The following is a 15,916-nucleotide window of genomic DNA, read 5'->3' as shown; positions in this document are numbered from 1 at the left end:
GAAATTTAACCCCGAGCCACGCTCGGGAATACAGCTAGGAAGGTTAAGAGAGGTATGGACTCCAGAGAGAGAGATATCATTGTACCCCTGTACAAATCATTATTAAGACTTCATCTGAAATATGCAGTTTAGTTTTGGGCACCAGCTCATTAAAAAGGATATCGGGGAACTGGAGAAAGTGCAGAGAAGGGCAACCAAACTAATAAGAGGCATGGAGGAGCTCAGGAAAGATTAGAGGAACTGAATTTATTCTCTCTTGAGAAGAGGAGATTAAGGGGGGATACTGTATGATCTCCATGTATAAATACATAAGGGGTCAATACAGTGAACTTTTTTTTCAGTTATTCACGTTAAGATAATCACAGAGGACAAGGCGGCACTCTTTACATCTGGAGGAAAAGAGATTTATTCTCTAAATACGGAAAGGATTTTTCATAGTAAGGGCTGTGAAAATGTGGAATAGAATCCCTCAAGAGGTGTTTCTGGCCAACTCAGATTGCTTTAAAATGGCCTGGATTATTTTCCAAATGTAACTGGATACTAATATGTATAAGTAAATTTGATCCAATGAATATCTAATTGCCTCTCGGGGAGCAGAAAGGATTTTTTCCCCTGCTGGAGCAAATTGGTTCATGCTTTGCTGTTTTTTCTTTTGTTGCCTTCTGCTGGTTAAACTGTGGGTATAGGATTGCATATGTAGGATTGTATGATTTTGTTTTCCTTTTATTGGATGAACTAGATGGACAATTCAGAACATTCAGGGGTATGTGAGATGATTACAGCCACACACACCTACACAGGTTGAACTGGATGGACTATTGTCTTTATTCAACCTCACTTACTATGTAACTATGTAACTATGACAATGTAACTACAGTATGTAACATAAAACAGCAACCAAACACCATGGGGGGATGACAGAGGAAAGTCAGCGCATTTTATGCTGTTCTAGTCCTTAATCATGATCCCTATTGCAACAAGTACAAAACACAATAACTCTCATCTCCTCATGCAACCAGAGAAGCATTTAACCAGAGAGAAGAATGCAGCCAGAGAGGAGCTTGTAACTAGAGAGGAGTATGTAACTAGAGAGGAGTATGTAACCTGAAAGGAGTATGCAGCCAGATAGGGAAATGCAACCAGAGAGGAGCATGTAACCAGAGGAAAGCATGTAACCAGAGGAAAGCATGTAACCAGAAAGGGAAATACAGCCAGAGAGGAACAAGTAACCAGAGAGGAGTATGTAGCTAGGGAGGAGAATGTAGCTAGACAGGAGGATGCAACCAGAGAGGAGCATGTAACTAGAGAGGAGTATGTAACCCGAAAGGAGTATGCAGCCAGATAGGGAAATGCAACCAGAGAGGAGCATGTAACCAGAGGAAAGCATGTAACCAGAGGAAAGCATGTAACCAGAGGAAAGCATGTAACCAGAAAGGGAAATACAGCCAGAGAGGAACATGTAACCAGAGAGGAGTATGTAGCTAGGGAGGAGAATTTAGCTAGACAGGAGGATGCAACCAGAGAGGAGAATGCAACCAGAGAGAAGCATACAACTAGAGAGGAGCCTGTAACCACAGAGGAGCCTGCAACCAGAGACGAGCATCAAAACCAGAGAAGAGAATGCAGCCAGACAGGAGGATGCAACTAGAGAGAAGAATGCAATCAGAGAGAAGCATACAACCAGAGAGGAGCCTGTAACCAGAGGGAAGCATACAACCAAAGAGATGCATGTAACCAGAGAAGAGCATGTAACCAGACAGGAGAATGCAGCCAGAGAGGAACATGTATCCAGGGAGGAGCATGTAACCAAAGTGGAGAATCCAGCCAGAGAGGAACTTATAACCAAAGAGGAGCATGTAACCAGAGAGGAGCCTGTAACCAGAGAGGAGCCTGTAACCAGAGAGGAGCATGCAATCAGAGAGGAGCATGTAACTAGAGAGGAGCATGTAACTAGAAAGAAGAATTCAGCCAGAGAGGAACATGCAACCAGAGAGGAGCATGTAACCTGACAATAGCATGTAACCAAAGAGAAGAATGCAGCCAGACAGGAAAATGCAACCAGAGAGGAACATGTAACCAGAGAGGAGCAGGTAACCAGAGGGGAGAGTGCAACCAGAGAGGAGCATGCAACCAGTCAGGAGTATGCATTCAGAGAGGAGTATGCAACCAGAAAGGAGCATGTAACCAGAGAGGAGAATTAAACCAGAGAGGAGTATGCAACCAGAAAGGAGCATGTAACCAGAGAGGAGAATTAAACCAGAGAGGAGTATGTAACCAGAGAGAAGCATGTAACTAGACAGGAATATGCATCTACATAAAAGAATGCAACCAGGGAGGGACATGTAAAAAGAGAGAAGTATGCATCCAGGGGGGAGTATGGCTCATTAAGTAATGAAGCCAAAATGATGAAAACCCCAGAGCTTGCACCTTCAGAATGAAGTCAGTATTGGCAGCTCCCATATTTCTGTATGAAGAGACTCCTTACCTTCAGCTCCAGGTCTTTATAAATCTGCGGTCTCAGGAGGCTGAGCAGATATGACGCTCTGGAGAATTTAAAACCTGGAAGAAGCAAGACAACAGTCTATGGAGGAAACATACTGCTGGTCCCTTTATTAGTAATTAGACTTTGATTACGGTGTGTCTACAAGGAAATCTACCTGGAATGATCTCTTCCGTCACCGCGGCTCCTCCAATCACGTGTCTTCTTTCAAGAACCACAACACGCAGTCCAGATTTCTGCAGATAAGCCGCCTATAAAATGCATAAAATTGGATCAGGATTTATTTATCTTTGTACAGAACATTCACAAGAGCACTCTGATAATCGAAGTATCTTTTTCTAGTTAGGACTATACTTAAAACTAATGTCTTTTTCTTTTGCTGTGAATCACACTTTGGAGACTTTCTTTTGACACACCGTGAGTGCTTAGAGTCATGTCACTATGCAGCCACAGTGCAATGATCATCAGAGTCATTCAGCCTGGAGGACTGAGGACACACTTTGTATGTTTTTATATATATATATATATATATATATATAGTGCCTTGTGAAAGTATTCGACCCCCTTGAACTTTTCGACCTTTTGCCACATTTCAGGCTTCAAACATAAAGATATAAAACTGTCATTTTTTTGTGAAGAATCAACAACAAGTGGGACACAATCATGAAGTGGAACGAAATTTATTGGATATTTCAAACTTTGTTAACAAATAAAAAAACTGAAAAATTGAAAAGGTCGAAAGGTTCAAGGGGGCTGAATACTTTCGCAAGGCACTGTGTGTATATATATATATATATATATATATATATATATTATCAGAAACAAAACTGTATTTTGTTCTTATTGTGTAGATATCTGTCGGGGTTATTGGGGGTTGATTAAAATAATAATAGGTAAAAAGAAAAGGGATTTTAAAAGCCATGTATTCATATAATGCATAAGAGATTCTGAATGGCTTCCATGTTGTTTCTAAGGTCAAACAAAGTTCATATATATTTGTTAAACAAAATGTCTCGTACAAGCTTACAAGAGAGCATAGAATTTCAACAATAGGGTCCTATACTTTCAGCAGACATTTCTATTTTCTTTTGTCATAAATAGGATTTCTTTTGACATCTCGATCAGATAAAACTTAGTCAGTCTGACGCTATGTTAAGGGGGGATATCTCAGTCTGTCTATAAGTATATAACAATGGACAATACCCCAGTATATTCTAGCAGACATTTAAAGATGAACTATATAAGTTTTTTTAAAGGTACATCATTATATGTGAGACGATATTAGCCATAATTATGTTATTATATTATGTAAGGCATATACATATATATTTAGGAACATTGTGTCACGTTTTAGGTTTATATTCTCAGTAATAATCTTACTTAGAATTCTTTTTCTAATAAGTGTAAGGACATATGTATCTCGTCACTAGTTGCCTTATTTCAGAGAAGTCTAGTCTAAGTGCTCAAGGTGTTGTAAATCCTACAGGCCAGACATCTTAATTGACAGTGTAAGACATGGTCAAAGAAGTAATGGCTATTCACTAGCCGACAGGTCAATAGGTCATCAGATAACAAATTGTTTTAATTATATTAAATACAAAATCTAATGAACGGTACAATACTGCCCTCTGGAGACAAAATACCAGGTGCAGTCTTGAGATAATTTGAGATATTCCAATATAAAAATATTATATTGTGTTAAATAATATAATTATTGAAATGGCATTACTTGCCAAGATGAATAATGGAAATACAGGTGGACATTTATGTATGTACTGGTAGTCTGGACAAAGTTTTATGTTGTGTTATATGATTAATCTCACATATAGAGAAATCATTTAACTTTATTAACCAAGTTTTGGGTTAATTATCAAAAGGGGTGTGTCTCTGACCTCACTAGTTTAGGTATAGAATATCCCGTCCAATAGGGATAATGTTTCATCCCTCTGGGTTTTACTTATGGTAATTTTTATAGCTCTTTGTTCTTACCATATAAAAGACCAACCCAGATGAGAGAGAGGACACATCACTTTACACTACTGACAACACACCTCACACTTACACCACACACGCTATTACATTTTTCAATAGACTCATGCAGACATACTCCCTGATCCACATCATTCATCTGAAACTTGGAGGAAACTCCTCCCTCACTGGCATCCATCTTAGGACTCTGGTAACACCATCTTAAGTGTGGTAATTATGCCTTGCTATGTTATTTGATTTTATTCAACAATTGTTTATTCTTTCCTTATATGTTTTATATTGCATATTTAAGGGTAATGAGATTACAATCCCAGCCGTATAAACCATGGTAGATTTTTCTCTAAAAAGCTGATTTTTGTTCTTATACATTTTTATTAATATCAGATTCAGTGCATTATTTGCAATTTTAAGTCTTCCGTTTTGCATGGCTTATTCTCATTCCTTCTGCAGTGGAATGACTTTGGGCCGTGTGATTCGCAGACCATTGTAGTCTGTTTATATAGAACATTAATTTATGGCTTATACTATACCTGGGAAGAAATGGTAATCTTGCTTTCGTTTTACTTTCGTTTTACTTTCACTTTGTTTTACTTTCACTTTCATTATTGAGCTAAACATCACATTGCATTGATTATTTGAAGTTAGTATTTTTCTGTAGAGTTATCTTTTTGTGTCACTTCTTGTTTGATCATATATTGTGTTTGCATGTCTTGAGAATAAATATTTTTATATATATATTCCACGCTGTAGACTGTACTCACTAAGATTGGTATATGCTTTTAAAAAGAAATTAATCAATTAAAAAGAATTCACGACAGTGATTTATGGCAATAGGTGAAGACTCTCCTTTTTCTCAGATCTTTGCTTATTAACCATAAATAAATACACTGCTATATTCAGAGCAGTATAAATATTCTGACATAAGTACGAGCGCGAGATATTTATTATTAAATATTCTTACATATAATGGAGGCCCTAGTGAGATAATTATTGATTTCTTACATATGCCAATCATATATATTGATCAGGTGACATAATCAATAACTTAAAAAAAAAAAAATTTTTTTGGAATTTTTTTTTATCAATTGTGAATGTGATAGAAATGCATTAAAAATGTCTACAGCAGGTAATGTTCACGCTGCCAACTCTGGCAAGGTGTGAGTCCCTAGTGGTAATGCCACAACCCCAGTAGATTTGGCACAGATCATAAATGTGTGGAAACACCTCTCTGAGTCTGAAATGGTGGAATATGTAAACGCTGGTTAGAGTCATATATCAAAATCCTCAAACGTCGGGCCAATAAAGGGCATCTGACATGGGTAGAGGACAACCTGTATGTATGAACTCACCAATAGCTTATCTAACACCAAAAGACGTCAGGAAGTGTGATCACATACTTTTTGGTCATGGCTAATCTTACTGTATCTTTATGAGGAACTGCACCAGAAGGCTCAGCAAAAAGGAGTTTAGTAAAGTTTCAATCTCAACTCCAAATAAATGAGAGAATGAGATTAGGAACCTCCTTGGGCAGGTGAAAGTAACCTCTATTGGGACACATCAGTTAAGAGAATGTAGCGTGAAACTGCAAAATGAAGTAGAACTGTGGCAGAAGTTTCATCAAGTAAATTGTAATGAAAGCAATCATGTGAAAGTGAAATGTAAATGATTAATGCAATAATTAGGAAGTTTTGAGCAAGGAAAAATGTTTCTAGCAAAAAGTTGCCGAGTAACCAGCAGTGGAAAAAAAAAAATAAATAAATAAAAATGTAACAGTTCATGTCATGACAGGAACTCATAAGTAAATACATAGGAGAGTTCCATAAGGTCATGGTGTCCATGCAAAAGGGTAATGCTTAATTTAGTCATGCATTTAAATATGAAATAATTATTCATAGACCCAGATATGACTCCCAGTCTGTTGGTTATGACCCAGACAAGGGGGGGAAATCAGGCAAAGAGTCCATGTCCTACCCCAGCCATATTCCTAATATAGGAGGGCAGAAATTGGGCAGCCATGCATAAATAGGTATGAGTCATATCAGGTCATTGCAAAAAGACTAGCACCCCTAAAAAGACACCATAAACCTCCATAAGAATTTAAAAAGTTTTTAAAAAGAGTACTGTCCTGATTTTTGTCATGAAAAGGTCCTTAGACATTGTCTTAAACATTATTGATTACCCTGAGGCCTATGAAAACAACTTTCTGTGTTGTGCCTGCAGGATGTCAATTAAAATGCAGCCCACATAAAAACCTTACTGCTGCTGGAGCTGTTATCTACAATTTAAAATGTAGACAGCACCAAGGCCCCATCATTTTTTTTTGCTGTACTCAAAAGTGCCTAACACCCTTCAATGAAGGAGCTGAGTACAACCACCTGTAATTTAAATCCCTGTGTTTTGATGCATTGCCCATGTACATAATAATAAGTTTAGCAAAGAAGACATGCCACCTAGGCCCCAAGGGGACACCGGATACCTTAAGGAGGACACCGGACATCCCATTAACAAGGGGGGGGGGGACACCCACAAATAAATAGTGATTTGCCCCATCCTAGGGTTCCCCAAAATCCTTGGGAAGATCGAGTGACATTAAGGCCCAGACCTCACGCCAGAACCGAATAAATGGTTCTGATGGGGATCTGTCCCATATGTCTGTACCCGAGAGATATAGGCACCGCAGGAGGTGGAGCCAATAATTTAACTCTGTAAAGGTTTTCAGCTGTGTAAAGGCCAAATTGATCAGCTGATCACTTGGTTCACTCAGGGCACTGCAGCCCAGAACTAAAATAATTCATCTTTAGGAAAAAATCCAATGGCCAGCCAAAGGCCATAAAATCCTTAAATGCCCAAGTGGTAAGGAATCAAAGGGATACACTGAATAGAGGCATAGGAAACAGAGGTTCTAACACCGTTTTAATCCCAGGTCACAGCATTGAGGATCCTGAAATCCCTGTCAGGGGGGGATCTTGGTTGTGAGATACTAACTACCCTCCTATTTTTCAGTGGTCACTTCATCCCTCTGACTCAAACAGGTCGCTCAAAGCGGGCACATTTTGAAAAATCGCCAATGACGGTGATACCAAGGAGGATCAAACCCTAATGACATAATGAAGTCAAGAGGTTAAAGGTTGTATACGGTAACCAAGAAGGAATCCTCAATGCAAGGTAGTTTGTTGCCTACAATAAATTGCATTGATGCCCCATAGGGGGAGATATATATATATTTTTTTTTCCTAAGTAGTAGGTAAATTTTAACAAAATATTGTATCAATGTACAATTGTCCAATGTGTAGTATCCATGGCGATGAATACATCACCAGGTTAATAAGCCCCAGAAGTCAGTCGCCCTAGGAAAGGTCGCATATATAGTCTCACCTTCCGTGGTGCTCATATAAAAGGGCTGATCACACGGTGGATTAAAGGAGAACTCTGAGAAAGCTTAGGGTCCCAACATCGCATTGAAATGTCAATTGATAAGAATGTATATTCATACTATATGTTTCACCCAATAGGAAGAGATTAACCTTCCATGCCAGGTCGTTGATTGGTACAGACGATGATGTTTGCCAAAGACACAGCGATCGGATGGGTCATCTCTCCCTAGAGCACAGCTCAGGACGGAACCCCTCATTGAATCGGATCCCTCTACAGGAATCAAGCTGCGAGACGCCCCAGATTCTTGTTGACGGAGAGGAAGATTTGTTTCAACAGATCTTTGTGCATTTGATCCGAGGAAATCCATTGAGAGAAATCACACTATCTCCTGTTTTCAGTTGAAGGAGATGTGAGAATGATGCATTGCTTATGTGAGCAAACCTCAGTCTAGGTGTATGACACTCTAGGCCATGCTGAAACCATTCATTATCCAACCAACATCCAAGGTTGAACGTCCAAACAGATTTCTCTGATTCCTGATTGCCAACAATGTTTTACTGCACTTTGAATGGTAGTTGCCAATGCCATTGCAGCAGTTAATTTCTGTCTCCATTAACACTTTGCAAGCTGGAGATGCAGATTTCAAGGAACATTTGAGTTTCTTTACTAGGAGATCAGAAGTCAAAGAGACTAACAAGGAACAGTTGGTGACATAGCTAACATTGCAAAGTCGCTACGAACTGACATTTTGAACTGATTGTTTTTTTTTCTCTTCTCATTTTTTTTTTTTATGTTACCGATTTACTTAAAAGTTATGAACAATTCCCAATATGAACTATTCTCTTACAAAAAGAGAACAAGACATTTTTTTTTTCCTTTTACTACTCCTTAAAAAGCTTTCTTTCCAGATAGGCCTAAGTTGCTCACTTGTCTACTGGGAAGAAAGGGGGGGATATGTCGGGGTTATTGGGGGTTGATTAAAATAATAATAGGTAAAAAGAAAAGGGATTTTAAAAGCCATGTATTCATATAATGCATAAGAGATTCTGAATGGCTTCCATGTTGTTTCTAAGGTCAAACAAAGTTCATATATATTTGTTAAACAAAATGTCTCGTACAAGCTTACAAGAGAGCATAGAATTTCAACAATAGGGTCCTATACTTTCAGCAGACATTTCTATTTTCTTTTGTCATAAATAGGATTTCTTTTGACATCTCGATCAGATAAAACTTAGTCAGTCTGACGCTATGTTAAGGGGGGATATCTCAGTCTGTCTATAAGTATATAACAATGGACAATACCCCAGTATATTCTAGCAGACATTTAAAGATGAACTATATAAGTTTTTTTAAAGGTACATCATTATATGTGAGACGATATTAGCCATAATTATGTTATTATATTATGTAAGGCATATACATATATATTTAGGAACATTGTGTCACGTTTTAGGTTTATATTCTCAGTAATAATCTTACTTAGAATTCTTTTTCTAATAAGTGTAAGGACATATGTATCTCGTCACTAGTTGCCTTATTTCAGAGAAGTCTAGTCTAAGTGCTCAAGGTGTTGTAAATCCTACAGGCCAGACATCTTAATTGACAGTGTAAGACATGGTCAAAGAAGTAATGGCTATTCACTAGCCGACAGGTCAATAGGTCATCAGATAACAAATTGTTTTAATTATATTAAATACAAAATCTAATGAACGGTACAATACTGCCCTCTGGAGACAAAATACCAGGTGCAGTCTTGAGATAATTTGAGATATTCCAATATAAAAATATTATATTGTGTTAAATAATATAATTATTGAAATGGCATTACTTGCCAAGATGAATAATGGAAATACAGGTGGACATTTATGTATGTACTGGTAGTCTGGACAAAGTTTTATGTTGTGTTATATGATTAATCTCACATATAGAGAAATCATTTAACTTTATTAACCAAGTTTTGGGTTAATTATCAAAAGGGGTGTGTCTCTGACCTCACTAGTTTAGGTATAGAATATCCCGTCCAATAGGGATAATGTTTCATCCCTCTGGGTTTTACTTATGGTAATTTTTATAGCTCTTTGTTCTTACCATATAAAAGACCAACCCAGATGAGAGAGAGGACACATCACTTTACACTACTGACAACACACCTCACACTTACACCACACACGCTATTACATTTTTCAATAGACTCATGCAGACATACTCCCTGATCCACATCATTCATCTGAAACTTGGAGGAAACTCCTCCCTCACTGGCATCCATCTTAGGACTCTGGTAACACCATCTTAAGTGTGGTAATTATGCCTTGCTATGTTATTTGATTTTATTCAACAATTGTTTATTCTTTCCTTATATGTTTTATATTGCATATTTAAGGGTAATGAGATTACAATCCCAGCCGTATAAACCATGGTAGATTTTTCTCTAAAAAGCTGATTTTTGTTCTTATACATTTTTATTAATATCAGATTCAGTGCATTATTTGCAATTTTAAGTCTTCCGTTTTGCATGGCTTATTCTCATTCCTTCTGCAGTGGAATGACTTTGGGCCGTGTGATTCGCAGACCATTGTAGTCTGTTTATATAGAACATTAATTTATGGCTTATACTATACCTGGGAAGAAATGGTAATCTTGCTTTCGTTTTACTTTCGTTTTACTTTCACTTTGTTTTACTTTCACTTTCATTATTGAGCTAAACATCACATTGCATTGATTATTTGAAGTTAGTATTTTTCTGTAGAGTTATCTTTTTGTGTCACTTCTTGTTTGATCATATATTGTGTTTGCATGTCTTGAGAATAAATATTTTTATATATATATTCCACGCTGTAGACTGTACTCACTAAGATTGGTATATGCTTTTAAAAAGAAATTAATCAATTAAAAAGAATTCACGACAGTGATTTATGGCAATAGGTGAAGACTCTCCTTTTTCTCAGATCTTTGCTTATTAACCATAAATAAATACACTGCTATATTCAGAGCAGTATAAATATTCTGACATAAGTACGAGCGCGAGATATTTATTATTAAATATTCTTACATATCAAAGACTTGTCAGCCTTTTTTTCTTTTTTAATCCTTGTGGTATTGGAAAAAAAAAAGGTGGTTGATCCGTATGTTAGAGTAATTTTTGGATTGTACAGCTGTGGCCAAAAGTTTTGAGAATGACACAAATATTAATTTTCCCAAAGTCTGCTGCTTCAATGTTTTTAGATCTTTTTGTCAGATGTTTCTGTGATATACTGAAGCATAATTACAAGCATTTCATAAGTGTCAAAGGTTTTTTATTGACAAAGAGTCAATATTTGCAGTGTTGACCGTTCTTTTCAAGACCTCTGCAATTCACCCCGGCATGCTGTCAATCAACTTCTGGGCCGCATCCTGACTGATGGCAGCCCAATCTTGCATAATCAATGCTTGGAATTTGTCCGAATTTTTGGGGGTTTTTTTTGTTCACCCGCCTCTTGAGGATTGACTCAACGGGTATAAGGTCTGGGGAATTTCCTGGCCATGGACCCAAAATTTTGATGTTTTGTTCCCAAGCCACTTAGTTATCACTTTTGCCCTATGGCAAGGTGCTCCATCATGGTGGAAAGGGCATTGTTCTTCACAAATAAAAATAAAAAACTGATTGCGCAGGTAGAAATAAATAAACAAAATCAAAAAGTAAATATAGGCTGCTGGCAACAACACAACAGGACAACTCGTAATAAAACCCAATAAATACCATAAAATGCCATGCTAGACAATCAAAGTGATGTAGGTATAGAGATTATATAATGGAAAAAGCAAAAGGTTGTGCTCCAGAATTGGCCTAATCAATAATCCAAGTAGGGGAAGTGAGTAGAATTAGTCCTAAAACATATATATCTCGAAGATAAAGTTATAGGTAGTGGCCGTTGGTCAATCAAATACAAGGAGAAAAAAAGAATTTGAGTTAACAGGCCGTAGTCTGTCAATCTCAAACAAAGGAACCAAGTAAGGGCACTCCAGACTGAAGATAAATGTAAAAACTATTGAATTTTTATTCGGCACGTATGCCTGAAAAAGCAAAAAGTGCCACCCTGATTTGTCTTTATTCACTTTTTGCATGAGATTGACAGACTACGGCCTGTTAACTCAAATTCTTTTTTCCCCCCATAGAGATTATATAGTTAATATTTAAATACAGCTCATATTATTCTCCAAAGAAGAAGCAGTGATTGCAAACAAAAGTCACCTGGTAAGTGTCCAATATAGGTGAGCAGGTAATTAGTGGGAACCTATCACCCAGGTGTACCTCCTCCTTACCAGAAATCTAGACTCCAAAGGATAAGAGTCTAGATACAGTACAAGTGGGTAGAATACACAGAAGATCTGATGGATTCCCTCTATTTAGGCTGAAGGGGATGGTGTCATGGCTGACGGTAAGGATCACTCCATATCACAACCCATAGGGAAGAAAAGAATTGCCCACATAGTGTAAAACTGTATATTGATTTATGAAAAGAAAGCAATGCTAAGAACCAGATAAAATCCAGCATATAAAATTAAATTAAAATATATAAACAGTGCAGTGCAGCACTGCACTGTTTATATATTTTATTTTGTCACAATCTATGTCGGTTGAAGTGCTAGCTGCTATTTTCACTTTCACATTATTTATTTTTTTTTGTTAGCGCAGTTTGATACACTTTTTTACTTTTTTTATATAAAATTAAATTGTTCCAGGTTCGGCGTGCGTGGTAACATCACAGACATGGACTCCGCCCTAAGTGTTTCGTCAGAGTTGAAATCATCAGGGCCATGGGCCCTCCTTTTATAAAACCATATAAAACTTTTGGCCAGGGCTGTATAGCGGTAATGAATGATCAGATCCTTGTGTAATAATTATTCTGTACATTACTTGTTTTAACGTTGTCAGCAAATATTACTCTGAATGTCCTTCACCCAATCCATCATGTATAGGCATCTCAGCATCTGATTAAGCAAAAATGAACATTTCAAAGCACCTGAGGATTAAAACTTACCGCTACTAGACCATTGTGTCCTGAAAGAAAAGGAAAACAATTAAATACTGAAAGAAAAATTACTCTTTTCCTGAATAATTAAATATTTTGCTGTTTTTTTTTTATTAAAGCTGCAATCAGCTGAGACCCCCCCCCCCCCACCAACCGCAAGGGTTAATTGCTTGTTCTGTCCAGGGGGGTAATGAATAAGGTAAAATGCTTGTGTTATTCCTCGCTCTCCCAGAAGCCGGCATTCTTCTCCGCTCTCTAACACTCTTGGTATGGGATAGGTCCTTGGCATCTTCACTTTCAGTTGAGTGTTGAAATGGAGAGTCTTTGGAAGCCGGTCATAGATCAGGAGAGGAAGTCTGCTAGAGTGATGAATAAGGTGAGTACCGGACTGTATACCTTACCCCCGAGACAAAATGAACAATCACCCTGTACAATGGGGGAGGAGCCCCAAAACAAGGTGAATTTCTTTCAGCTGAATGGGGTTCAACTTTAAAGCCTTGTACACACACAACGATTATCGGCCGACCGATCGTCCGACTTTTGTCCAGAGTTGTGTTTTGTTGGTTGGAATGTGCCTAGACTGCACACGAATTTTCTCGGCCAACAAAATTCTACTTCAGAAGTGATGTCATGTGTTGGTTTGTTTTCTTTGTGTTTTTTATTCACTGAGCATGTCCAGACTTACTCATCAGATTTTTCCCTGTCGAAATCTGTACTGACTGCACGGAAATCGGCCGTTGTGTTGACGGCCAACAAAAATTTTATAGCCTGTACACCAGATTTTTTTCGGCCGAAATGTCGGAGTTGGTTGTCGGAAGCATCATACTAACAAGCCGAAAATCGGCAGATCGGACGTTGGCCGAAAATTCCCTGCCAATTTTCGACGCGTGTGTACGGGGCATAAGGTTATTCCAGGCAACAGATAAAAACCTTTCTGGGTACGCTATATGGAAGTCCATCCCCAGTTCTAGTGGAAATAAAGGAGGATCGTTTTGGAGTATATTGGAAGTGGTGTCTGCCCTGGTATTGGGTGTCTATATCTCCGGTGTCCTGAATCTGCTTTCATTGACCCCCTGTAACTTAAGGGGTCCATTTCATCCGGTAAGCCTTGATTGCACACCGGGTGTTCCTGTGTATTTGGTGGAGGTGTACATAATCTATCAAGTGCTGCCATTTTTGTCACCATCAAATTTCAAATTGGACATTCATTGCTATCACTATGGACTATTTATTTATCTAATTCATTTATTCTGTATCATTTATTTTGTATCATTGGTTAAGAGCCCATTCACATTAGCGCGAATTGTCAGGCGACTTGTCGGCCTGACAAGTCGCGGTATGTCGCGTTCCATTGAGTAGTACAGGACCCGTTCTAATAGGAGCGACACAAGTCGCTCCGACTTAGAAAAAGGGTCCTGTACTACTTTGGGGCGACCTCGGAGCGACTTGCATAGACTTCCATTATGAGAAGTCTCTGCAAGTCGCAGTGCACAGCGGGGCACGCGACTTCACAGGTCGCCCCCCAAAGTCGTGTCGCCTCAATGTGAATGTCCACTTTAAAAATGGGTTTATGATTGCACATGATTATTCACCTTTCCGTATGTTATATGCGTATTGTTGCACTATAATATGCACCTTGTTTTTGCCTTTATATAAGGTATTTATTGTTGCACCAGTGTTTTTTAGTTGAGCGCAATTTTATATTTAGTAATATTTAGGTCCCCCCAAAAGTGTCAAAAATGTCAGTTAGGGGTCCGATCTGTCCACCGCAATGTCGCAGTCCCGCAAAAAATCGCAGATCGCCGCCATAACAGTACTAGTAAAAAAAAAAACAATAAAAATGGCATAAATCTTTCCCCTGGTTTGTAGACGCGATAAACTTTGCGCAAACCAATCAAAATACGCTTATTGCGATTTTTTTTTTACCAAAAATATGTAGCAGAAAACAAATTGGCCTAAAATGTTAAAAAATTTTGATTTTTTTTTTTTGGAGGGGGGGGGGGGGGGGATGGTTTTTAGCAGAAAGTGAAAAATATTGTTTTTTTTTTTTTCAAAATTGGCGCTCTTTTTTTGTTTATAGCGCAAAAAATAAAAATCGCACAGGTGATCAAATACCGCCAAAAGAAAGCTCTATTTGTGGGGAAAAAAGGACGTCAATTTTATTTGGGTACAGCGTCGTACGACCGCGCAATTGTCCGTTAAAGTAACGTAGTGCCGAATCGCAAAATAGGGCCTGGTCATTAAGGGGGCAAATCCTTCCGGTCTTAAAGTGGTTAATGCGTTTTGAGGTCCAAAGACATAGGCATTGCTTTAAGTCCAGTGAAAATCGTGGCAACAAAAGTCGCACAAGTGTGAAAGGGGGCTAAAGGATTCCAGTAGTCCATGTTCTCTGCAAGGAAGACACAAGCTAATCTAGACACAAATCTAGGAGAGGAGATGCACAAAGATTCTTACCTCCTCCAATGATCACAGCGTCATATTTCAGCTTCAGCTGTCCTGTGATTTTGGAGTAAGCTCTTGGGCCGAGGTGTCTGGTTTGCTTCATGCATTGCAAGCCCACTCCGGTCATCTTTACACATGAATGGAAATGTGCAGCTGTAACCAGACGGCGCTCTCCTCTGCTCCGACTGAGATGTGGACTTTGTTAGGAACCTGAAATGTTCCTGTAGTACAGGTTTTGGCGGAGAGTCTGTACAGTGCAGGACATGTAATCATTACATAGGCAGACCTCGAATCAGGAAACTAAAGTAGAACGTGAGGTTTGAATATTTCAGGCTCCTCCTATGTTAGATTCTTGGAAAGCTCCCACCGAAGAAAGAAAAGCTGAATAGGAAACTCCTAATCCTGGGATGAAGAGAGTTCAACTCCCAAACTGGCAGAGATCCAAGAACAAAGAGCAGAGAAAAGGGTTTTTTGTGTATTGAATCACACATGTCATTCTCAAGCATTGATATTGTTTTGTTTTTACGTCATTTAACGTTTTATAAAATTAGGCAAAAAATAATATAAAGTAAAATAAAATATTATTTGTACAAAATTTAAA

General features: G+C 38.2%; 1 protein-coding gene across 2 annotated transcripts in view; it reads right to left on the bottom strand.

Annotated features, from left to right (window-relative positions):
• LOC309563735 (pyridine nucleotide-disulfide oxidoreductase domain-containing protein 2-like) overlaps positions 1–15,637 on the bottom strand; it is a gene marked incomplete at its 3' end in the record, with an annotated part of 73,974 nt that extends 58,337 nt beyond the window's left edge. For both annotated transcript variants that reach the window (XM_082268335.1, XM_082268334.1), the window contains exons 1-4: positions 15,328–15,637; positions 12,883–12,902; positions 2,658–2,751; positions 2,486–2,559 (exon numbers count right to left, since the gene is read on the bottom strand). In XM_082268335.1, the coding sequence (XP_082124461.1) occupies positions 2,486–2,559; positions 2,658–2,751; positions 12,883–12,902; positions 15,328–15,442 (303 nt within the window). In that variant the 5' untranslated portion in view covers positions 15,443–15,637. The remainder of the gene's footprint in view (positions 1–2,485; positions 2,560–2,657; positions 2,752–12,882; positions 12,903–15,327) is intronic.
• Between the last annotated feature and the right edge of the window lie 279 nt (positions 15,638–15,916).

Source organism: Pelophylax lessonae (genome assembly GCF_965119305.1).
Source record: "Pelophylax lessonae genome assembly, chromosome: 9".
Taxonomy (NCBI): domain Eukaryota; kingdom Metazoa; phylum Chordata; class Amphibia; order Anura; family Ranidae; genus Pelophylax; species Pelophylax lessonae.
The sequence above is the reverse complement of the archived record's forward strand: the minus strand, read 5'-3'. Positions and strand labels throughout refer to the sequence as shown.